Source organism: Colossoma macropomum, unplaced genomic scaffold (assembly GCF_904425465.1).
Source record: "Colossoma macropomum unplaced genomic scaffold, Colossoma_macropomum, whole genome shotgun sequence".
Taxonomy (NCBI): Eukaryota; Metazoa; Chordata; class Actinopteri; order Characiformes; family Serrasalmidae; genus Colossoma; species Colossoma macropomum.
In genome coordinates, this window is record NW_023494792.1 from 29,111,379 (window position 1) to 29,136,807 (window position 25,429).

Below are 25,429 nucleotides of genomic sequence, written 5' to 3' on the forward strand. Positions count from 1 at the left end.
TGGCAGTTGGATTTATATATATATTTTTTTGTTCTTCCACATTTTTGGCATTGCCTGTCCTAGAGAAGGGCAGATACCATCTGGAAGCGTGTAGCCATCTCAAGAACAATAAAAGCAAAACTGCAGTGAGGAGCAAACGCTGAGCCTCGTCTGAGCTTCATTTCGGTTTGTCTTGTAGAGTTAAGAGTGGAACTCATTCTTCCTCTCTCTTCTTGGCCTTGTCCCTTTCCGTTTCCTCCTCTCTCCCTCCCGTCTTTTTCTGTAACTGTCTCTGTCTCTCTGAACCTGTTTGACCAGCTTTTATTATGACAGAGCCGTTCTGGACACAGGCCATGCATTTGTGTGCCTCAGGGCTGTACGCTAACAATGTGTGGTTGATGTGGGGCTGATTTTTACTTGAACAGTTCACAGATTTAGTTACATAACATGCTAAATCCTGTATGGAAACTCAATACTAACTAGTATTCTATGAAGTGAAATGTCACAGAGCAGGTACTATTTGGGTGGTGGATCATGCTCAGCACTGCAGTAACACTGACGTGGTGGTGGTGTGTTAGTGTGTGCTGCGCTGGTACGAGTGGATCAGACACAGCAGTGCTGCTTGAGTTTTTAAACACCTCAGTGTCACTGCTGGACCCAGAATAGTCCACCAACCAAAAATATCCAGGCAACAGCGTCCTGTGGGCAGAGAATGATGACCACCCAAATAATACCTGCTCTGTGGGGGTCCTGAACAATGAAGAACAGGGGTAAAAGGGGGCTAACAAAGTATACAGAGAAACAGATGGACTACAGTCTGTAATTGTAGAACTACAAAGTGCACCTATATGGTAGGTGGAGCTGATAAAATGGACAGTGTGTGGAAACCTAATGAAATAGCTGTGAGTCAATACCTCTAGCATATATGAACTTTTGTCAGCACAGAACTTGGCCAAACTGCTAGTAAATAACAAACCCCTTACTGACCGAGGGAGAACTGTCCAGAATGTTGCATCTCTCATCAGTACACACCCACCATATACATTCCTTTTAAAGCTGCATTTGCTAATGCAACTTTTGGAGCACTGCCACTTACGGCACTCATCTCCCAGTTCAAGTTAGACAAGTTCACATTGATGTAGCCGGCACCAACAGTAGGGTCAAAGTGAAGCTCCATATAGAAATGCAGTCAGATCTGACCTTTTTTCATGTTAAAGTATGTGAATCAAGTGAGCTAAAAAAAACTCACTTATTACAAGCCTTTAATATCCTAATCACTATGTGTGAAGAGCCTCACAGTTCAGTCTTCTTTCCAATCTGAAATGTACCGTTTGTAGCTGTTTAGAAAAAGAGCAAGTAACCTTTGCAAGGTCAACATTTGGCTAATAATCAACCTATCCATGCCCCGCCCACAAACATGGGCCGTCAAAGCTGCTGCTACCAGGTGTACAAGCTTTATAGCCCATGTGTCAAAAACAAGGCCCACGGGCTGAATAGGACTGTCACAGGCCTGACTTGGCCCGTGGGCCTTGAGTTTGACATATGGGCTATAAAGCTTGAAGCTATTTTTACTAAGCTTTTTTTTAAAATGGCCCTTTTAGTGGTTGAGTCTGACACCCCTGCTTTATAGAAAGCTGGCAAAAAACCCATTCAGCCTAATGAGGAACTGGAGGGATTCTTAGAGTACAGTGCGACATTTCACATGAATACAATATAATATCTGAAATCAGTAACACACTGAGGAAAACCAGAGTTGAGCTTCCTCATTAGGTTGAAAGTCATTTTCCCCCTAGCAAAAGTAGCTGAATTAGTGGGTGGAGCATGGATAAGTAAATTTTGGCTGATGCATAGTCATTCATCATCCTCATGTCCATATTTAGAAACTCCGATTCAAAGCAGTTTTTCTCTATGGGAATAATGAATGCTGTTTTTGACAATCAGCAGTACCACGTCCTGCGGTAAACTAAATTGTTCCACACCCAAATGTCACCAGATCCTCTGGATTATGAGTGTATTTAGCATTCGAAATAAAAATAATGCTATAAAAATGCTAAAAGTCTGTTATTAAACTTCCATACTCTTAATGTAGCACCAGCTACTCAAACTACAGGCTACTACTGCCAAAGCAAAAAGGTGCAGTGTGTAAGATTTAGGGGGATCTATTAGCAAAAAATGGAATATAGTATACAAAACCATGTTTTCATTCGTGTATAATTATCTGTAACTATGAATCATTGTGTTTTCATTAGCTCAGAATGAGCCCTTCATATCTACATAGAGAGCGGGTTCTTTTCCAGCAGTTGCGTGGTTTCTACAGTAGCCCAGAACAGACCAATCAAATGCTGACTCTACAGATTGCCTTTCATGGTATAAAACTGAAGAATCAGTAGGTTCTGCAGGTGCTGGCTAACTAAAGAAGGGGGTAAATTCTCGACCTCTAAGAAGTGAAAACCTGATGGCCACCGTAGGTTCTACTACATGCTTGGACAGGGAGGAGGGATGGAGTGGGTATTCCGTTGATTGCAATCTGCACCATCACCCCTACATGCCACTAAATGTTACACACTGCACTTTTAACTGCCATTGAAGGAGGCCTCCAATTTTTCAACATTTCTGTATAACTAAACAGTAAAGATGTAAACAAAGCACTTCAGAGTGGTTTGATGTGGAATGTGGCGTTCTAGATAAACTCAGATAACATCAGAATTGGTCACAGAAGTGGTGATAGGAATCAGATATCTGAAGCGCTCAGTGCCTCTAAAAGCTCCCTCACAGAAATTCATTACACAAAACCTTACAAACACCTTCTTTTACGATGCTTTTGGCCTAAAATATATTTTTAACTGCCACCATTTTACCAGGTAAAATAACGAATAATGTTCATTGTCACTGTTACATATAAAAACTAAGAGGATGTGTTCACTGGTCATTTTGGATAGTAAATAAAATGGCTATGTTTGTGTTGTAGATAACAACCCCTGGTTCCTGTCACAGCCACTGTAAAGAAATCAGAGTAGAACAGTAAATTTCTCTACAGTTAACCATTTCACATCAAACTACTCTGACTTTTACATGTCAGTGATGGAATTGTCCAGAAATTTTGAAAAATCAGTGGGATTCCACTTTTAACAAAGCTTGCTAGTTTGTGAACGGTGTGTTGGTGAAGTTCCGTGCTCAGCACTGTTTGTGTGCGTGTAGCTATATTCATATACTCTCAGGGTACTCAGTGTTCATATTTTGGTGGTTGGAGGAAACGATGTCTGTGTGCTACATTTTATTGGGTTTGGACATTTTTGTTTACCACAGGCACGACAGGAATGATGTGTGAGCTCTACTTGTGTAACCTGATTAACCTCCAGTCTAGTCAGGCAGTGGCTTCCTGCGTGAAAAACCTTTAAATACAGTGATTTCCCTGACCGTTTAAATATGCAGGGATTACTACAAGAACGCCCCTCCTTACAGAAATACCGTTCATTGTGTACAATGAAATCTTACACCTTGAAGTAAATCTGCGTACAAAACTGACTGCAGCACTTTGTAGCCTCTGCAAACTGGAGGCCGCTGACGCAGCTAAGCCTTCTCTCTAGTGGTCTAGCAGATGAAGCCACAGATCCGGAGGAAAACCTATTCTCGATTCTCAAAAATGACAATTCCAGTCAATTGTAAGGTGATAATATACTAAATTTAATGGAAACTATGTTACTTTATCATTGTATGATATTAACACATGGCTTTCTTTAGAGTCCACATTTGCATGAGATGCACGATAAGCTTATTTCAAACTTGTACAACTGTGGTAATAGTGTATGTTCAGGTTATGTTCCTCTATACATTCAGGTGAATGGTTCAAGACGTTTCTAGGCAAAACACATTCACTGAGGGGAAAAAAAAAAAACAACATTAGAAAGCAAAGGAATAACTGAATTACCAAGGAGCATCAGCTGAATGATGCCTACATCTAAAATACTGCTATGGTATTTATTGAAATACAGTGTTAAAAGAAACAAATTTAAGCACAAAAACATTTACATACATTTCAAATTAGGTTAAAACAAAAGGGCTTTTTTGCAGGAGCGTTCAGTGATGCACGATATATGGGTCCTCTGGTTCTCAAAGAAACCTGGTGCTAGAAGGCTTTTGTAGGAGAAATAACTCTAGCACTTGCCACTGTTATTGAGGCCAAGTCTAGGCCTAAAATCACATGGAAACAAGCCCTGATAGTCCAAATGGACATGTTAGTGAGGGTTCATTGTGTTTTTTTCTTTTAATGCAGTACTACATGCATCTACACCATGTGATCAAAGACTTGAAGGACCATGGACAAAAGCTCATACCAAGTACTGATTAATCACCATATTACTTCGGCACTGACCAAACTGAGCACCTTTTGATGGGAACGGTTGGAATACATGATGTAATACAATAAACGCAGACTATGCTACCTGCCCACTACCCCAGCTGCAGTGCATTATGGGCTCAAAACATTTCTACTATACTCCCTGAACAGCATCCATGGGAGCTACTTTCATACATCCAGAAATCAGAAATCTAGCAATCAAGCCCAGTTTCAAACCAAGTATAGTCATAAACGTACTAATGGGTTAAGTATGAGCATCTGTGCCACTTATTAGGCCAGCATTGTGTTGTGCACAAAATGAAGCTCATCCCAAAAGCACCCTTTACGCTAAATGCAAGGGCAGCTACATTCCTCCTCCACTGAGTGGTCCAGAGTGTTGCTGAGGTTGAGTTACTGGAGGTTTTGAGGCCATGTGCCCTGAGTGTGTTGATTCTGCAGCAGTCTGTGGAGCTCCTTAAACTGCTCCACAGTTTGGTCTTTCAGGTCGGGGTTGGAGATCTGCAGGCGGATGCTGTCTGTGGACCAGGAGAGCTCGCCCGAGAACATCTCGGTGAGGATCCTCGCTACCACAGGCACCACCTAGACAAAAGAGAAATACAGAGTTTCTGTATTTACTAGAGACATAAACTCAAAATCTAGGACGCTGCACTTCAGAACTGGAAAACGTCAGTATATAAAAATCTAATAATGAATGACAAGGTGACTTCACCCTGTGGAATCATCCGAAGTCAAGCATTTCCTGCACATTTCTGGTTTTCAGATTAAACCCGTTTAGTATTGTAGTGCGACTATCCTACCTCTAAACATAATTTTGGAAATCGAGATTCCCAGAATTAAGACTATCATATACTGTTAAAGGTGCCAAAATGGGTTTCTTGCAAAATGCCATAGAAAAACCTTTTAATGGATGGCTCTTTACACAACCATTTTTGTTAACGTTAGCATGAAGAACCTTTTCCAAGTTTAAAGAACCTCCATATGAGGTGATAAGAAGAACCCACACATAACCTGTAAGCTTTATATTATGTGAGAGTTAAAAAAAATGTTCTTTTCTTTAAATCTCCTTTCAAACAAGGTTCTTCGGAAACCAAAACTGGTTCTTCTATGGCATCAAAGAACCATTTGCAGCCCTTTATATATATATAAGAGTGTAAGTAAAGAAACCAACACTGAAATTTCTAGATTATTAGTCTGTGCAATTACTAGACGTTTTGTATGGATAAAGTAGAGTAAACATAATTAGCACACTAGACAAACACGAATGGCAACTTTGGGTTGTGTGTTCAGACAAGGTGTTACCACTACGTTTACCAAACAGCAGAAAGTGTGATCAAAGACAGCACTTACCAGATACGCTCAGGAAATGTGCTAAGCCTCATATATTCCCTCTAAAACCAAAGGCAAGCTGCCCTTCACCAGGGTTACTTTCACTAGATTTCACTTGATTAGTCAGATAATAAAAATAAAATGGTTCTGCCTTTAGCTTTTCTACTTCTGAAAGCAGCCTGCCATCATGTGAAAAAAATATGGCGGCAGCACTTAAAGCATCTGCAGTCCGGCCATTTCTGTAAAATATGTACCTGCAGCTGAAGAAAAACAGTGTAAACCCAGCCTTGGTCTCCACCCGATGAAAAAAAATCAACTGAGGACATTATTTCAGGCCTACTCACATAGCACATAGCTTCAGGTGCTTCTGAGCGTGGCAAGCGACTTCATGTCAACATAAGAAGTAAGGTTAATCATTACTGCCCGGTCACTGCATTATGATCGCGAAAATGACGCAGTCCATTTAGTAACAGGTGTGCTGCATTAAAAGCAGTGTTAACAATGCTATTCAGCAGATAAGCTCAGCAGCTATTCTCAATGACTGCTCTGATGAGTCATAGTCATTAATGTGGTCTGACAAACAGTCTTATTATTTTTTTTTTTTTGTGAACACGTATACAACAATCACAATGAACACACTGCACATAACATGCAGCCTGTTTCAACTGTTACAAAGCAGGAATTCTTGCACTTACAAGTGACCTTACAAGTTTAGTTAAAACCGCACACCTGGACAATGATGAGCTTCTTCTCTTTGGGCTTACGGTCAGGCCAGTCCTCCCCGAAGCAGAAGTAAATCTCAAAGGGAGGAGGGGTCGGCGCCTCCCCTTTCTGGTACAGGATCAGCCCTGTGAAGAACAAGAGCTATTCTGAGATCAGTAGTCCTTAAAGACACATTTTGTGTGAACTTTTATGTTTATGTTAAAAAAAGATATGTACAGTCGTATGCAAAAGTTTGAACAGGCCCAGGCAAATTATGTTTTGTTGATTTTCTACGTAAAAATAAGTTAACTATCCTCTCCAGGGAACAAGCGTAAATATAAAAATTCTTTGCAAAGTGTAGTGCACATTTAAACATATTGTAAATATAAATACGTAATATAAAATGTGCCACAACGTTGGCACAGGTCACATTCCCACTCCCCCCTTAAGGTAAACGAAGCAAATAAACAGTAATTGTGCATTAAAATGAGCAGAAGTGTGTTCTCTTTAAAGAATGTGTTACCTTATTTTCGCTTATCAAAGCAACAAAACATGTAAGTTGACCAGGAGTGTCCAAACTTTTGTATATGACAGCCATTTGCTATAAGGACTACTGAAAAAGTTCACAGTTAGATCGAAGGAGCGCCACTGAAAGATTAGTTATCAGATTCCCTGTAGAGCTGCACACTAGAAGCTCCACTCACCCTGCAGGAAATTGTTGAGGCTGAACACGTTGATCTTGCGCTCCCTCTCCATGGGGTTGGGTGGACCCCCTTCAGGCACCCCTGGCCCCGACCAGAACACTTTACACTGACACAGACGCACGGCGTAGATATCCTGCCCTCGGATCTCAAGGATCAGCCCCCTGTCCATCACGTCCAGCAGGTGTTCCGTGTAGAACCTCTGTTTCTCGTTCTGGATCTCGGCGGTTCCAGGAAAAAGCACCTGGTGGAGAGTGACGGGCCCAAACAGCTCCACCTGCTCCGGCGTTGGGGCCAAGTTGCCGTAATAGAGCCGACAGCCCTGGGGGTTACTGACCGTCAGAGAGCCGACTGACCGCCCCCGGTATTGGAACTTGATGTCAAGGTCAGTTACTACAACAGAAAGACAGAAGTGAAAATGCATAATAGAGAATTATTGATAAGGAACAGTGTTGAGGGAACACTGTACAAAGTAACATCACAGTAATGCAGTTACTTTTTCCTGTAACAGCAGCACAACAGGTTACAGTATAAATTCTTGTAATCACACTTCAGTTACTGTCTTTATGATTATGATACTTGTGTTACTCCTACAGTGCTCAGAAGCAGTCTTGGGATACTCTGAATACAATTTATCTTGTTTGTTTATTTTTTTTCCAGGATGAATTTATTATTTATTCATGTTTATCCATCACAAAAGCTACAACAACTAGCAATAATGACCACATTTACTACCTGAAATCCAAAATGATCCCAGTAATTACCTGAAAACTTAAATATGGCAAATAAAGGTACTGAAACACTTGTGGGATAAACATGAGGCGTTCCTTTCCTTTATGTAGATCAGCACTTGGTACTTTAATTAGGTCAGTATTTTGTTGCATGTTGCTTCTTTTGGAAGACAGTTATTGGCAGTTTTTAAACACATCCTGACTCTTTACATGATTTCAGTACATTTTTCACTCTAGATTTTGGAATTTTCTTTTCTCTCAGAGACAATAGTGTAATGTCACATTAATTCAACTCAATATTCAAGTTTTCTTAGTTTTCAAACTTTCTCCATCTTTCAGAATCTTAATGAAATTTAGAGCTATGTGTGTTGGACGGCACATTGGAGATGTCCGGTTTGAACATGTGTGCATTTGGTTTACTGTCTCAACATTTGTTTTTTTTTTAAGTAAAATGGGGGGTTAATGTTTTCTAGCTTGCTACTGCTCAGTTGGGGTATTGCATAAAGTATAAAGTATTGATTGACAAGTCATAATATAGCTTTAATATGGTGTTATGTTTTAAAAAAACACAAAAAAATAAAAAAAATAAAAAAATAATAGCTGTGTCCCAAAACTACTTCTGAGTACTGTGTATCTCTAAATGAGCAATTTTAATCCAGCGTAATGCATTTAATGTCATGCACGATCTTTGTATTTATTCTTCGTGCAGGTGTTCAACGTTGAACAGCCCCAGTTTTCATTCAGAAACAGCTCTGTAAGTGTTGTATTGTATTCATAAAGACTTTATTTTGAGTCAGTTGTTTTTGGAGCATTTCTACTGGTTAGTTTCTGTTTTTTCAACAATATTCATCTAGTATAACTGGCTGTGTTGAGATTAAAGGCAGGGATAGTGGCCGGCCCTTCAGATGATCCTTACTGTGACGGGCTTTTTCTTTTCAAATAAAATGACTGGATACTGGGTTTTCTCTTCCAGTTGGTACAGATTTGTGTGGGTTTCTGACAGAAGTAGTGAGTAGTGAAATTTCTTTTTTCCAGTAAGTACAGTAATCCAATTGTAATTTAAGAAAAGTAATTTGTAACAGATTTTGAGTAACTACCCAAACACTGATAATGAAAAGCATTAAACATCAACGGCAACATCCAGGCATTATTACTTGTTAAATACCTTGAAGTCTTGTCAAATCTTTCAACAGTGCTATATGGACCATTCTACAGAATTAGTTCCAACTGTGGTCCCACAGTTAAAAAGCTATTTATAAAAACCAGTTAAGTACTCAGACCTCTGAATTTTACAACAATTCTGTTTTAATCTATTTAAACTCAATGCATTAAAAGAGATATTAATAAGTTAAATGTATACAAAATTATCATTTACAAGTTACTTTCTATGGGGAGGCGTCTGTCCCAAACGCTGATCCCTAAATCTCAACTTTTTGATCCCTTTTAAAGTCCCCATTTTCATATCACTACCAGAACACAAACAGTTTTAGTCTATAAGTGGAGCCTTATTTTAGCCACACCCCTGCATTTTAGAGCAGGACGTGAGTCTGCATCCCTGTCCCTCATGGCCACATGGTGAGCAGTTAGATCTCACTGAGAAATCAGTGTGTAACATTACGAATTGTCACTACCGAAACATATTTTCTGCAATTAAGTAAACTTTAAAATATTATGATTTTAGGTGTGTACAACTGTTCAAAGCTGTGTTTGCTAGTCATGTACTAGCTAGTGTTTTAGCTAATGTTGAGCAGAACTCAAAGTGTCATTACCGAAACAGTCACTACCGAAACACTGGCGCCGTTTTGATAGTGTTATGATTGTTTTGGTAGTGGCAAAATGGCATGCTTTTTTATTTTTTATAAAATAAACATTAAGTATGAGGTCACTTGAAGCACAAGGATTCGTCTAACAAGGTCAGTTAAAAGTCCCAAATGTAATTTCAACTCTGACTATATGTGTTCAATAATCTCTTACAGTTAAGTCAGTGAGTCTAGTGTTTAAAATAAAGAACACTTTTTAGCCCCAATGATTAGACCATAACTGATAATCAAATCAGCTTGAAATGTGACCTAAAACAACACATTATTTCCAATGAGATTTCTCATGCAGTAATACTACACAGCACACTTATAAGAATACTAATGAGTCAGTCTGGAACACCTCAACAGCAAAACAAACACCTTAAACTAATTGTTAAAATAATGGACTGATGAACTGCGGTGAAGAACGGTTGACATGTCACAATAGTTTCACTCAGGTAAGTGATGATGTACACGTCTAGTGGCAAGTCCATTAATGTCAATAACAGGGAATAAAGTAGTTACTCAGGTATGTCTGCACTCTAGACGTTCTGTTTCATACAAACAATACAGCATTAAGAGATCCTACTAAAGCACCTGCAATTCTAACCTACTATTACACAGAGTTGCCTCAAGGTAATAGAAATTTTGGGCTCTTAGAACTGAATAAAACACATTTAGCTTTGAAGAAGGGACTCATAGCGAAGGTACGCTATTAAACAGCTAGTCACATGAGCTTTCACTCAACACCAGCTCTTTAAAGACTGTCTCAGTTCTATGGTATTTGCTTTATCTAGGCTATAACATATAAAATGTAGCATGCTAGATACGTCATATACAGTACATACTATTATTCTGTGGTACAGCTGTATGCAAAGGTTTGAACACCATCAGCCAAATAACATGTTTTGCTGATTTTCTAAGTGAAAATACTTGCAAATCCTCTACAGAGAACACAATTCTACACATTTTAATGCACAATTACTGTTTATTTGCTGAATTTAACATTTTTATCCCCATAAAACATTTTATATTTTATTTTTTTCTAAAAAGTTAAACACAGCAAATACAAACTGTGCCCTAACATCTGCAGAAAATGTGTGTTCTCTGTAGAGGAGGTGTTTTTTAAAAAAAATAAATAAATAAAATGACTTACACACTGACGTGTTAAGTAGCTATAGCAGCATCCAGAATGTGCATGTGCCACAAGAACTGTTCTTTCATCTAATCAGACTGTGATCACATTCAGGTTAGCAACAAAGAGAAAGATGCATTGCTTACAGGGCAACATATGAGGACTGCTCAGCAGGTCAGAGATGCAGGGCTGGACCTGGCTCTCCGCTTGGGGTGGCACCTCTTGCATAGGACTGTCCACTATGGCCCCTGGGATGCTGACTGCATGGGGGACAGCAGATGGCGGTATGACTCCAGTACCCATCCCAAGTCCATTAGGGAGACCATCCCCAAGTATATATTCCTCCTGTTTTACAGTAGGAGCTAAATGGCCATGTCCAGGGAATTCAGGAGGTATGATAGGTTGGAGAAACGGATCCACAGGGTTGGGTTGGAACGCTGGGTAGCTTGGAGGTTCGGCGATTCGAGGGTCTGTCACAGGAAACAGACAGTCAACCGGTGCAAAAATACAAAGGATGACACAAAAATAACAAAAGCATGCTCTAATTTTACTCTCCAAACACAGTTATTTATATTTACTTGCATTTATTCAAATGTTATATAGTGCTTTTACTGGTAAAACACACAATTTAGATAAATAGGCAGGTTTCATGGCTGACTGAGGCTTCTGGACAGTATTGTCTATGCCTACAAAAGTTCACATTTTATGCTGCATATCATAAAGTGCTCAATGTTGGTGCACTAAATTCAAGCGTATCACTTTTGTTCAATGAAAAAAAAAAAGAAAAAGAAAAAGCTTACTGATAGAGAGCTGCTCGAAGTTTAGTAGCTGAAAGAAAGAAAAACAGGAACATGAAAGCAGGGCTTCGTGTTAATCAGAACCACTTGCACATACAGGAAAATAATTTAAATTTTTTACTGTTTTTTTTTTGTGCTAACGACATCCTGGATACCATTTTTACCCCCCCTGCTAGTAAATCTTACCTCTTCCTCGTCATCCTCACCTCCATCTGAAAGAGAATAGCAGACTATGAATTAACAACACCTGCCTGACCCAAAATGGCAAGTGACTTTCACACATCTACCATTGTTGCTACCATAACCATTTTTTGGCTTTTATTTTTTGACACCACTTGAAAAAGCAAACCTTTTTAAGTCATATTAACAGATGTTAAAGGGACTCTAGCCAATATTGAACCATCAATGCTCCTGTTGTAAACATGCTTGATTTCATCGCACTGCTGCAGAAGTCTCTAGAGTGAGATTTTCAAGTTTAAAGTCTAGGGAACCCCCTTTCAGATGAAATATCTTGAAGGTGGGAGGAAGGGGAGGATAGGCTATTTTTGCGCGCTAAAAGCTTCAGCCCTCTGCAGCTCTGCTGAGTTTGTGTGATCTACCGCTTCCAGCTAAGCTGTTGATGCTCCTAGACACTTCCATTCCACAATAATAGCACTTACAGTTGACCAGGGAAGATCGAGCAGGACAGAAATCTCACAAACTGACTTGTGGCATCCTATAAGAGTGCCATGTTTAAAGTCACTGAGCTCTTCAGTTTGACCCATTCTAGTGCCAGTGTCTGTTTATGGAGACTGCATGGTTATGTGCTCGATTTCATTCACCTGTTTGAAATTTGCAATGGGTGTAGCTGAAAAACCTGAACTCAAAAATTAGAAGAGGTGTCCGCATTCTTTTGGCCATATAGAGCAGCTTAGCTCAGTTTCTCTGGCTGAAAGGGCAAAAACTCTAGTGTCCATTTTGTACTGAGTAAAGACAGAATAACTGATTGTTTTCTTTTTGACAACTGAGGTAGCTGGTTGATGAAAGAAAATATAAGTGATCAAAAAACAAATGAGGCTGAGGGATATAATGCTGCATAACATAATACTGTAGCATAAACAATAGCACATTAAACTATAGTTTTAGGCCAAAATGCCTCTCCTAATGTACCAGTTCACAGCTATGAGGTTTTCTTACAATAGTGACATACTACTTCTACCACCCCTTACCTCCATTGACTGGCTGGTCGCACACCTCATAGATCTTGAATGGCTGCATGGGGGTCTCCTTGGTGCCATCATATTTCAGGCTGAACTCCCGGCTCTTGTTGAGGGCACAACGGAGGTTGGCCTTCCACTTGGCTGGATCTGGCTCATCTACCCCCTCCTGGTACTTTCCAGTCTCCAGAGCCCAGGCCTGTACAGATGAAAATGAATGAAGTCAGTAGTGGAAGGGCTGTCAGGTCTTGAATGAGCAGTTTTATTCTTCCTAGATGTGTTTCTCTACAATACTTTCGACTCTGTTACCATCTGACGTGGACGTTTCTGATTGTTTTTGCAACACTGCACATCACAGCGGCTGCAGCGTAGATGTGTTTAGAAAGTAAAATGTGAAATTGGGAATGAAAACAAAAGTTATGGGAAAAGAAAATGTAAGGCAAGGCTAAAATGTCATGCATGTGCCATGAGCAGCCAGGAAGCTTATGCAGATGTTCTAGAAAAGGCTCGTGGTTTGGGGGCCCTCAGAACTTCCTCTTATGCCAAAGTCCTGCAGAACAGACTTTGAGTGGAATTGAAACTCACGCCACTTTTACTTCTGCAAAGCTGTTCATGAGAATATCACTAAAAAGCCCCCTGACAGCAAGCTTGAACAAACAGGTAGGCTTGCAAACTCAAAGGGCTGCAAAAGGGTAAATGACCTACGGAGAGGTGGCTTAAAACCACTGCATAAAAGGATACAATATGAAGTCAAACACACAATTTGAACACTTTTTATTTACAACAAATATCACACAATTATGCAAGCAAAACATTTCAATAACAGAAAACAACATATATACTGTTCAGTCAAATTCTGACACTATGGCACTTAGTTTTAGGCATGAGTCAATGTGCAAACAGTCATGAAAGCTAAAGGAACATTTATTTTAAATTAGGCCTTCTAATATGCAAAAGAGCTTTTGTCTTACATTACAGATCTCCTGGTTGTTATGGGAATGTATGTTTGACACAAGCTCATTTGCATATTGAAAATTTACCTAAACCTAATTTATTGTATTTGTTTTTTAACTTTATTTACCTAAACCTAATCATCATTATTATTTTTTTTAACTTTCATGCCTTTTTTCAACTTTTATTTCTATTTGAATACTCCTATATACTCTATACTCCAACAGAGAGCAGTGGAGGCTGGGTCTTATGTTTTGGGAAGAGCTTCTTAGCTGTTTAGTCCAAAGAAAACACTGTAGAAAGACCACTGCAGCTGGCTGAAGACTACCGCACACTGGACAAGAAGCTCTGTGCTGCCCCAGCAGAGGCTCTCTGGTGCCGGATAGCAGATAATAGCACAAAGGAAGCATCGCAGACAAATGCTGATAAACATCAAGCCCAAGCTCATTTTACACTCTATTTCATATAGATGTACTGAAATAAAACTTCAACATCATTTAGTTAATTTAGCAGGTTTGGTATCAGCTGACTAACAGTTTTCCAGCTAAATGCACAGCGAAATACGATGTGATTAGGCTAGTAACATTAGTGGAGATGAAGGCAGATGATTAGTATTAGTCTGCTCAGTTTAAAGACTTTAGACTGACACCTTACTCGGAGTAAATTTCAAGTCATATGTCACCTGCTACGGAACTATGGATTTGTCATCTGAATTTAACATATTACAGCAGTAGTAAAGCTGCTGAGTGGCAGTCACAGACCTGTAGCCTTCAGATTCCTATCCTTTTTTCCAGCAGCGGGTGTTTTTTAATGAAAAATTCAAAATCGCCTCAAAAATTCAAATATCAAATTTGACTCAAAGCCCATTCCTGTTTGGTGTCAGGTGCTTCTCTTGATGTCGTTATTTGTGCCTGGTCCAAATCAGAACCATGGCAGTGAAATTACTGAGAAATAAAAGGAAATAAAGTGGCCATATTTGGCTGTCATAACTGCAGTTTTCTTTGTAATCAGTAAACATTTTCATTCAAGCACATGGTCAGATTGTGCTGCAGCAGCTCCACAATCTGTAATGAGTGATATCAAACTTTAGCAACTGAAAATACCTGAATGATTATATAAATGTTAGCCTGTTAGGCCAGATCTACAGCAATATCATCAAACTAGACTATAGAAGTTAAAATGAACTACCTCTGAGAGAAAGATCATAATCAGTTGATTCTTGTCACTGAAAATGTGTCAAACCTCAAATAAAATACATTCTCATTTGCATTTATTCACTGAAACCTGGATCTGAATGCAGGTTCCCAACTTTACATGTTTATTGAGTAATCTCGTGTAACTGACGCAAAGTTTAATTACTTGAGTAATCCTATTGTGCGTAGGTGTGTTCCACTTCCAGATTACTGCTTTTCCTAGAATGTCTTGTAGCACAGTAAGATGAATCACCGGTATTAAACAGGTAGGACTGGATTAAACCTCTCAGCTGATCCAGGATAAGATTCTGCCTTTTATTTCCTATTAAATTAACTGCACAGAGGGAGCTGATCCTCTAACATCTAGAGACTTAACATGCACTGCTTCTGGATTTGCTTCAAGTGTGTTACTCCTTGCTCTAAAGTAAAGCTGCACAATAATGGCTAAAATGATCATCGCAATTATTTTACTCAATATTAAAATCATGATATCACAATTATTCAGCCAATTCAGAAACAAAATAGTTTTGATACTTCATTGCTTTAAATCTTTCCCAGCACACATTATACACATTTTATGTAAATAATAAGCCTTCCTTCATAAATGTATACATTTTTGCATTAAAATAAGATTTACATGAATTGGGTGCACCTTAAATGTCAACCATAAACAAAATCAGACACACATTAAATAAATCACTGTCCCACTACAGTATACAAACAAAATGACATTATCCACACAGGCTTTTCTGGCAAGAACACAAACCCATGAACATGATCGATTCAACAGAGTGAATTAGGGATGCATCGACCTGAGAACTGTGGGCTGATGTCGATACGAACATTTATAAAATGTAGACATTTAGACGACCTCCAACTGAATTAGCATTTCAGAGCAAATATAACATTTATTACTGTAGGGTAAAAAATAAATCATTAAAAAACAATCGAATGAAGATGTTTTAGTGTAGTATCCCAGCGCTGGCTGAACATTCTACTCTTCTTCAGTACATTTAAGGTGTCTTCAGTCTGAAATATTGATAAAATGTAACCATCTGTCCAAGGGTTTTTTTTTTGTTGTTGTTTATGGATGCACAATGATATTGGACTCCTATTATTATCAGTAGAAATGTGCCGGAATAGAGTCAATAAAAAAATAATAAAAAAAAAAAAACATTTTAATTCACTTGATCATGTTTAATTAACCGAGGATACCAAACGTTGTGATTACAATTAAAATATGATCAATGGCGCAGTCCTACTACAAAGGCATTCGACTTTATGAAATGAGAAGTATGCGACTGTTCACAAGTTAGGAATCAATGTTCAAACGTTTGGAATAGATGTTCTGGATAAAATAAAACACATGTATTTTTTATTTATTTATTTTTTTTTAATTTAGATGTAACCAGAATAATAAACACTGCTGTGCGGGATTCTGAAATGACTCAGGCATCCAAAATGAAGAAATAAAAAATTAGTATCCAGAATGCCCCAGATTTTTCAAAGCAATGATCAAATGCTGGCACTGAAAACCTGACTAAAATTACCGTAAACACAACTATGACTTATCATTTAACACATTCTTGCTCATTCCAAAATATTAGAAATATGGAGTCAAACATCTAATAATTTTGGTGTCCATTTACAGTATGTAAGTCAATACTGCATATAACATTACAAGACCTGCTGATGGATGCTGTCATGAAAACTATGACAAATGATTCCAAACGTTTGAAAGTTAGGGTGTATCACAATACACACAGACACAAGACCTGGCAGCACTCACCTTGAAAATAGTGTTTTCCTCCTCCAGGGTGGGTAGGTGGCGTGTGGCGTGTCTCCAGGGGATCTGGAACAAGCGTCGCTCCTTATTGAGCCAGTGCAGGCCAGGATATTTCCCACTGTTCACCTGGGGGGGGAGAAAAAAATGCTTTAATGTTTGTAAAGAAATGGTACCAAAATCACACATTGGAGGGTTTAGTGTTTCCCCCACTGTAATAATAAATCATGAGGAGTTTTGTAATTAGCTATTAACTTGTAAGAGAACAGTCACGTTAGGCCTGCAGGTTGGGGAAAAAAGGGTGTTTTTTGTCAGTCATCCACTGATGCACAACTTCAAACTAACAATAGAAAGCAGCAGTCTGGCTTGAAGGGTTTTGAACACATGAAAATGCGTCCTCAGTACGAAGGCAGTTTGAGTTATTTGTAGCAGCAGCAAATTTTTAACTGTTATCTCGTTCACAGTCTTTCAGTGGTGTGCGAATATGCACAACATTCAACAGCATGTTGACATACTAAATAACCCAGAGTAAAAACGTCTCAATTCAACAGACATCATAAATCTTTACAAAGTTGCAAAGCTAAATGACCTGTGTAGATGAGGTGCCATGGCCATACTGAGCAGTGCAGATAGAGCCAGTTCCCCCACCAGTCCAAATTAACTCTGGGACATCAGGAATCAAGCTTTATAAGTTCTCAAATCAAAAGTGTAGAAGTGTACCACACATTGGTAAAAAGTTTGACAGTGTGACTTTAGATTAGTTTGTTAACTCTTTTAGGTAAAGCACTAATCTCAAAAAGTACAGACTGCAATCTGACACTGGATTAAACCGTCCATATTGCTGACCTTTACACGACTGCTACTGTCAAAATCACTTGAGCTGTTTGCACGTTGTTGAAGGCTCCTGAGCTTGTTCTGACTTCTCAGTACAGCCCAAAACGGCTAATAGGATGACGCACTTTCTCTCACCCGGCACAGAACGATAAAGGGTCACTGCTCACCTGAGCCAGCAGCCATGGCTTCAAGCGGATCCTCCTGGGCTGGACGCTCATGGTGGAAGGGGGAAAGCGTCTCTTTCCCTGTTGGTGCTTTCAGAAAAGTAGAATAACACAGCGCCTGTGAATTAAAACGGCAACGACTGGGTCAATGACTGTGAGCCCTGCAGAGTGACTGGGAAATGCCAACATTGAGACAGTTTCAAAAATACAGGCAGAGGAAGTAAGACCTGAGGAACCACAGCAGCCCTAACGTAATGCTGATATGTGCAAAATCTCACAGTGCCAGAGACAAATCTGCTTCAGACAGAGAAATTGTCTGAATGTAGGCTGTCACTGGCAAAGCCATGCATATCAATAAGTATCACAGTATAATAATAATAATAATAATAATAACAATAATAATAATATTAATAGTTCAACTGGGGGAGGGCAAGCATGTACATAGTGAGATCTTATCACCGCTCTATTCTGTGTGCTTTAAAACAGTTTGATAATTGTCTTCGGTTTATTTTAATTTTAACATGTTTCTTCATATTTTCTATAAATACAAACTTGCAATTTTACGATTGCATGAATTCACACAAATTCAACCACTCCTCACAGCTTTTGCCAGAGCTCACAATTTCGTCCAATCACTACATTATCTGTACACCAAACATGGAAATCTGTGACGTGTCTTCAAAATGACGCATGCTGCTTCTATGCCACAGTTTGATAGACGGATGCATAGATGGAGCGTCTGATATCTGCGCTAAGCTGCCACAACTGTTGTTATTATCAGTTCCATTCTGAACTGCACATTTGCTTTTCCGCGTCTTTGGCAAGCAGTGGCCAGCTCCAACTGCTGTGGTTAAACCTTTCATAGCAATATAGATGCTGGACGCTTTTGCACTGTTAGGTGATGCAAAGCACATTAACTGCTGGGTTCATATTAGTTCAGAGTCTCAGTGCTACTGGATGCTCAATCCTGATCCTGGAGTTCTAACACCCTGGAAAGTCCAGGTCCAACGTACCTGCGTCTAATATTCAGAAGCAACTGAAGGCCTTTGCTACCTGGAGCAGGTTAGCTAGATTTGAGGTGGTGCTTTTAATTTCCTAAATATTTACTTACAGTTCAGGTCAGTTCAGTTGGTAGAATGTACATTTGGATGGTCTATTAGATCTTTGTTGTTGTAGCCAATTTTCATAACTTCATTTTGATGTAAAATGCGAAAACATTCAGTACTTTGAAATTCTTTTAGTTTTTAATCTTAGGTCTGTTGCTTTGCAAGTTCTCGGTTCTCAGAGGAACCCTTAAGTTCCTATCTGTTTCGACAGAAACTAACTAAACTACATTTAAAACAAAGTAAATAAATATCAGACTCATAGTCTTCGCCAATCTCTACGCTGCACTGTCCTGTACATGGTCTCAAGTCACATACTACAGCACTAAATAATCAGTATGTTCAAAGTAGCAAAGTCATCAATGGTGGTGTGACTTGACTTAATATTTAGTACAGTCTATGCATTTTGGGAGACAACTGCCTCAAAATTTGAAACCCTGAGCCACATAGGGTGACATGATCACTGTGAGAGCCATGGGACACCTGACTTACCTTTTAACTGACAGACTCCCAAAGCAGGTGATTTTTTTTACACAATAGTTGGTGGTCACCTCGTTTACACCTTTCACTAACAGAGGGGTCAGATTACTGCCCCAAATGCAACAAAGCATGACTAAGCACACTGGCAAGCACACATGTAGGATACACCATCACTGAAATGCAGTGGTTTTTCCCCCCAGACGTTAAATGAGGTGCTGCACAACAACCACACACAGCAAACACATACCTTTACCACAGCAATAAAAAAGGCTGCCAGTGACATGTCAGGAAGACGAACAAGTAAAGATACATTTCCTTTCAGTCTCAATACAATTTCAAATTTTGACATCAATTCAATTTTTGATGTTTTATGTGTTACAGAGGTGTAATTATGTATTGTACTGGCTTGGCTCAGTGCTGATCTAGAATCAGTATTTATGATAATGACATCATGAATACAGAGGAATCTTGATCCAAGATCAGTCTGCTTTGTGAATACTAGTCCTTGTGTCATATGAAATGGCAACGCTTTTGCGTGAATTTATTTTTATAGCTCACAGTAAGTCATACTGTTTCCTAAACCACACTCGCAAGTCTGCATGACTTTAATAGAGACGTGGACGCAGTTTGAGTGGGCTGAATAAAGTTTTGTGGATGTATTTTTACAGAATCAAACTGGGCTATTTGGGTGACTGTTGAGTTCTAGTGTTAGCAATGTTATCTTCATAACCCCAGTTCTAAACTAAAGCAGCAAAATGTGGACTACACACATGTTTTGGCTGCAAAACTTTTAAGATAAGCGGGAAATTTGATTTTTCTGCAAACCATTCCCTTAAATATGAGAGTATTTAACGTTACACTACAGATGTAATGATATAAAACTAGAAACTAAAAGTAACAGAGGTAAAATCATTATGATGTTGTGGGCTGCATGTACTAGCCGACAAAGCTTGAGTCTGGGATGTAGGCCATCTCCATCCCTAAAGGAAACATCTAGAAGTGTGGTACTATATCAATCTACTTACTACTACACAGTGTTTCTTTTCAGTCCAAGTATTTAGATAAAATGATGTTTGGTTCGTCTAAAATCTCCCTTGACAATAAAACAACATATACTTTGAAATAAAAAAGCATATTTTGTTACCTTTTTTCTTTAATCCAAACACTTTAGTCTACAGTAAAATTAATTTCGACATCCAAATCCCAACACTTATGGCGAGCTCTCAATAATTCAAAATAAAAACCAAGATTGTTAAAGCATACAATTATTTACAGATAACACTACTGGAAACACTCCACAACACATACTACTCTAAAATGAATCACTCCAACATATCTAAATTATAGTTTAGGTATGCATTAAAACTGATACACTGAACAGAAGCTTCATTTATGTCCTTCACTTGCCATTAATGCTCAATAAATGGACTTGATTAAAATGCATCTAGGCAATACAATGTGATGCAACATCTATTCCATCTTTACCTGTCAGCTTAAAGGGGAATTCAGAATGGTTAGATGAAAAATGGCTCATTCTAGATGAATGTAATGATGGTGAATTCTTTACAGTGGTGGTGATGGGAACCTGGGGTCGCAATGTATAGAGGGCAAACACAGCCATTTTATTTACTATCCAAAATGACCACTGAACATTTACATATCAGATTTACATCGTTTTCTTTAGGGACTATTTTGCCTTACAACATAAGTTTTAGGCCATTTTTAATTTTATCTCAAAACCATCGCGAAACAGTATCTCAGGCATCAGGCATAATATCTAACCATTTCATGTAATAAATATCGGTGAAATACCTGAGAGGCACTGAACACCTGTCACCACTACTGTGAACAATTCTGACTCTAAAACTTCTCTACAACAGAGCACTGCACACCAAACCACTCTGAATGATTTGCATTCAGATTGATGCGAAATGCTTTGTTTACATCACAACGATACAATTATACAGACATACTGAAACATGGGTGGAATTCCCCTTTTAAAATGGCTTACAAAGTTGAGCTGCCGCTTCATTTCTCTGCCACTGCCCTGCTATTGCCTCTTCCCCACTTCACACTTCACCCTCACTTTCTACTGCATGTCGTAACATACAAGGCAGTCATGACAAGAACTCCAGGTCAAAGAATGACACTTCCCTGTCTTCTAGTGCATCTAAATCTCTTCAAAGAAATTCATATGCCTTTCAGAAGTCAGCATATTTTTTTGCACATTTTGCATCCCGCCATTCGTTCTTAGAAGTGCAACGTCATAGAAGAAAGACTTCCAACGTACAAAGTGATTTTACAACTCAGGTCTGCTGCGAAAGCAGCATCCATGCATGCGAGGTAGGGGAAGTTAGCCATGACTAATTATAGCCCCAAGTTCATTCACTGAGCTGATACGAAGAGGAACGAAAGAAATATGAAAGATTACTAATGTTCGATGCGTAGGTATGCCATATACGACACAGTTGGAGAAGTTGTATGACTCTTTGGGTTTTTATTTCCCAGGCAAGTTCCTCTAACATTTTCAGTGTTCAGTCCACACAACAAAGGCCAGAGTATTTTACGTAAGTATTTTCTTCTCAGCTGTCTTCTCTGGGTAACATTAGGACTGGGACTGGTTGAAAGGCGTTTTAGGTCAGTTGGGGTTAGGTGATGTAATATTACAGTGTGTTTTATTAAACATGAAGATAAAAGCTTGTAGAGGTTAATCATTAAGCGTTTTCATTATAAAAATACTAAAAATGCTGCCTCTGGCTGATGTGCTCTAGTTTGAAACGACCGCTGAACTCCACTGAATCAACATGGTGTAAAAAACCAAAGCCAGTAACATGAAGATGAAACATGCTATGTTCACATTCTCATGAAATAAAGATACTCATATTCTGGTTCACGATGGACACTGAGCCAATTACACCTGGTCTTACAAAGAGCCAAGGTTGTGTTGTAACTTTTCTGGTGGCCAATGTAAATCAACACGAATAATTATATCCATTAAAGTTAATGAAAAAACGTCTTTAAATCACAAAAGGGAGATTTTACTAGGGATGCATGAATCGGCCAAGATTTTCGCTCCAAACATGTAAATCAGTAATCAAGCAATTTATTATTGTTATTTTGGCTGATCTGTTTTGCAGTTGTATGAGACAAACAACATAAGACAGGTAAATGCACGTGCAATGCATTTAAGTGCTGCTACTATACCTGCACCAAAATGTGGTAGCATAATTATTCACTCATTAGGGCAGTTTGACAGTGTGCATCATTATTGTGATAAATTCTGTCAAAAGTAGGCAACCAGGTTAACTTCAAATACTACATTAACAATGTTTAACACAAAATGATTCTTCTTCTGCTACAAAAAGTCTTCTTCTGTTAACTTTACACGTTCAATGAACTCAAAATTTCAAGTTAACCTGCTTACTACTTTTTAAGTTTAAAAGCTGCTTCATTTTTACAGTGTATAAATCATTGTATTCGTAGGTTTTCAAGAGTTTTTTTACTGCGACACTACTTTGTCTGATCCAACTATTTAGATGTCAGATAAAGTAAATATTGACATATTGTCCCTTATGAATACTTCTACTTATGAGTACCATGATATCACATTTATGCCACTTTGCCAGCTCATTGTGCTACCCACCCAGTTGCCTCTTACTTTCAATGTAGCACTTAGTTTCATTCATGTTAATTAAATATGCAACTAATTTTTAATTTAATGATTTGAAATGACTTGCAATTTGGCCAGCGTGAGTCTTTGTGTAAAAAAAAAAGGCTAATTAAAAAAAATAATAATAAAAATCAGATAATTTGGCTTGTAAGAAAATCAGACTCAGCCCTAAAAACTGATCATGGGTGCATCACTAGATTTAACTATTAATCATGACGTATAATGGAAAACCTCTGGAGCCCCACTGGTGACATCCAGGATGTCATCATCAGGGCTCTGTAAAACCTAATTTTCCATTGCGTATATAAAATAAGGCGTTGGACAGTTCACTTTTCAGCCTGTACAGTCCATTTGTGGAACTAAGCAGCAAAAGCAGCCCATATTGATTTCTCTGTTTTTGTGACGTTGTAAAAACCAATACATTTATAAATATCTGCCTATTCAGTCCACAGCAGTTTAGCCCCGCCCACTTACACTGACGTTATAAGGAGTGTTTCAGTCCAGACTGCTTTTTGATTGACGTATATACATCAATTTAAAATGCACAATAACAAAAAAAAACCTGTTTAATACCACGAACAAAAAGAGGAAAATGATTACATATAAATTTATTATGAGTGTTTTTTGCACTTAAACTAACAAAATCCTGTTAAGTGGATCACAGAAGAAAAAAAAGGAAATGTAGGTTTAAAAAAAAAAACAAGAAATTGTAGGTTTAACTTGGAAATAAACACAAAATCCCTGTCGATATTTTTTCTCTAAAACAACCTTAAAGGTGACATTTATTCAACAGATCAACTCAGCAGTTCTAAATTACTTCTAGCCCAGACTACGAATGAGTGAACGCACAAACTCCAAAATACAGATTTCTGGACGAGGCTACACTTGGTTTCCTATCCGCCAGCTTCTTGTTGAGCTTTTCCCGTTCCACCTTAAACGGTGCAGCAGTTGTAATTCTAACTCCTGAGGCGCCAGAATATAACTGCTGCACCGTTTAAGGTGGAACGGGAAAATTCGAATAACTTCAGCTTCGTGATTTCTGGGTCAAATCTGAGCAGTTCAGTTTAGTGAGAGAACCACTAGGGTTGTGAGCGACCTCAGCTAACCCAGCTACTTCCCATTTTTCAGCAGCTGTGTTGAAATAGCGCCAGAGCTCAGAGAGCAACAGGCACTGTGAAAGTTTAACTGGATCTCCAAAAAACGCAAGAAGGGCCATTTTCCAGTTTGCTCTGAACAGTAAACAGTCCAAACTAGCAGCGGTGCGAGCAGGAGGAGGCAGGTAAACAGTGAACACACTCAGGTCGGTCTCTCCGTGTTCAAACTCGGTTAAATAATAACGCACACTCTGACCAAACGACAGGCGATTCAGCCTCAACATTAGCCGCACATTATCCCGACTTACCTGCACAGAGGAGAGTGGAGAGAGAGCTCCTTCCTCAGAGGGAGCTGGAGCTGAGCAGCACAGCTGCCTCGGACACACACACAGCGCACACACAGCCCGAGTCTGAGTCTGAGGAGGGAGCATACATGGAGCCAGGTGCGCCTCTCTAAACCTCTCCTACCGGCCCAGGAAAACACACACATCCGCCAAGTCTGGACACTTTTGCACCCACGACGCTTGTTCAGTCGACGAGGAGGCAGAGAAACCCTCTCCTTCAGCGTCAGGAGACGAATACCGAGAGCCGCGAGGTTATTTGCAGAACTTCCACAGGTACCACCCTTCCGGATGATGTACAGGCGAGACGGAAGCGCTTCATTTTCATACACAAACCGAGGCTCATCCACAAGCTCAGTTTAACCAAACTAATCCTCTTATCAGAGACCTGTAACTGTCACCTTTTAAACACACTAAACGGGGAGAGACTTCAGGAGGACTGTACGGTTTTATAAATATAACGTGGTGTATATAGTGAGAGTTGTGCAGTGAGATTAGTCCGGTTATGGTACAGCGCAGTACAGTGCTGTCTGTAGTGTTTACAGGCCAAAGCAGGTGCTGCAGTTAAGCCTGCGGTCGGCAGGTGGCGCTCACTGTTCATGAATGAAGAGCCCAGTTACTCTACACTGGATTCAGACATCACCAGCATTGGTCTCATTAATTTCTGTAAAGAGTCAGATTACTTATCTTGGGATTGACATAATGGCCTCTCTGCAAGGTATTCTTGGTAAAATCATGGTAAAACTCTGAGAGAAATTTAAAATTATATAGCTAGGTGGGCAAATATACCATCTTCATTACAGTCTAGAATTGCGACCATAAAATTGAATATACTGCCACGTATTCATTTTTTAAGTGCGATGATTCCTCCGTCACCCCCGGTAATCTGGTGGAAAAAGCTTGATTCAGTAATTCGCAAGTTTATTTGGAACGGCAGGCAACCTAAAATGAAATTAGGTACATTGTGTTATTCTAAAATGAAAGGAGATTTATCCTTACCTAATTTTATAATGTACCATAAAGTTTTCCAACTCCGTGCCTTAAAGGCCTGGTTCGACCCACTCTCTCATGTTCCTTGGAGACAAATTGAGGA

At 39.1% G+C, this 25,429-nt stretch overlaps 1 protein-coding gene across 1 annotated transcript; it reads right to left on the minus strand.

The window, feature by feature from the left end:
* Positions 1-3,642: 3,642 nt before the first annotated feature.
* Positions 3,643-24,646, minus strand: irf5 (interferon regulatory factor 5). Its single transcript, XM_036576798.1, has 10 exons — positions 24,304-24,646; positions 17,652-17,766; positions 16,657-16,779; positions 12,736-12,922; positions 11,714-11,739; positions 11,531-11,558; positions 10,877-11,200; positions 7,069-7,458; positions 6,392-6,510; positions 3,643-4,915 (listed from the first exon to the last, which is right to left on the minus strand). The coding sequence occupies exons 2-10, from the start codon at positions 17,700-17,702 to the stop codon at positions 4,727-4,729; spliced, it is 1,437 nt and encodes a 478-aa protein (XP_036432691.1). The 5' UTR covers positions 17,703-17,766; positions 24,304-24,646; the 3' UTR covers positions 3,643-4,726.
* Between the last annotated feature and the right edge of the window lie 783 nt (positions 24,647-25,429).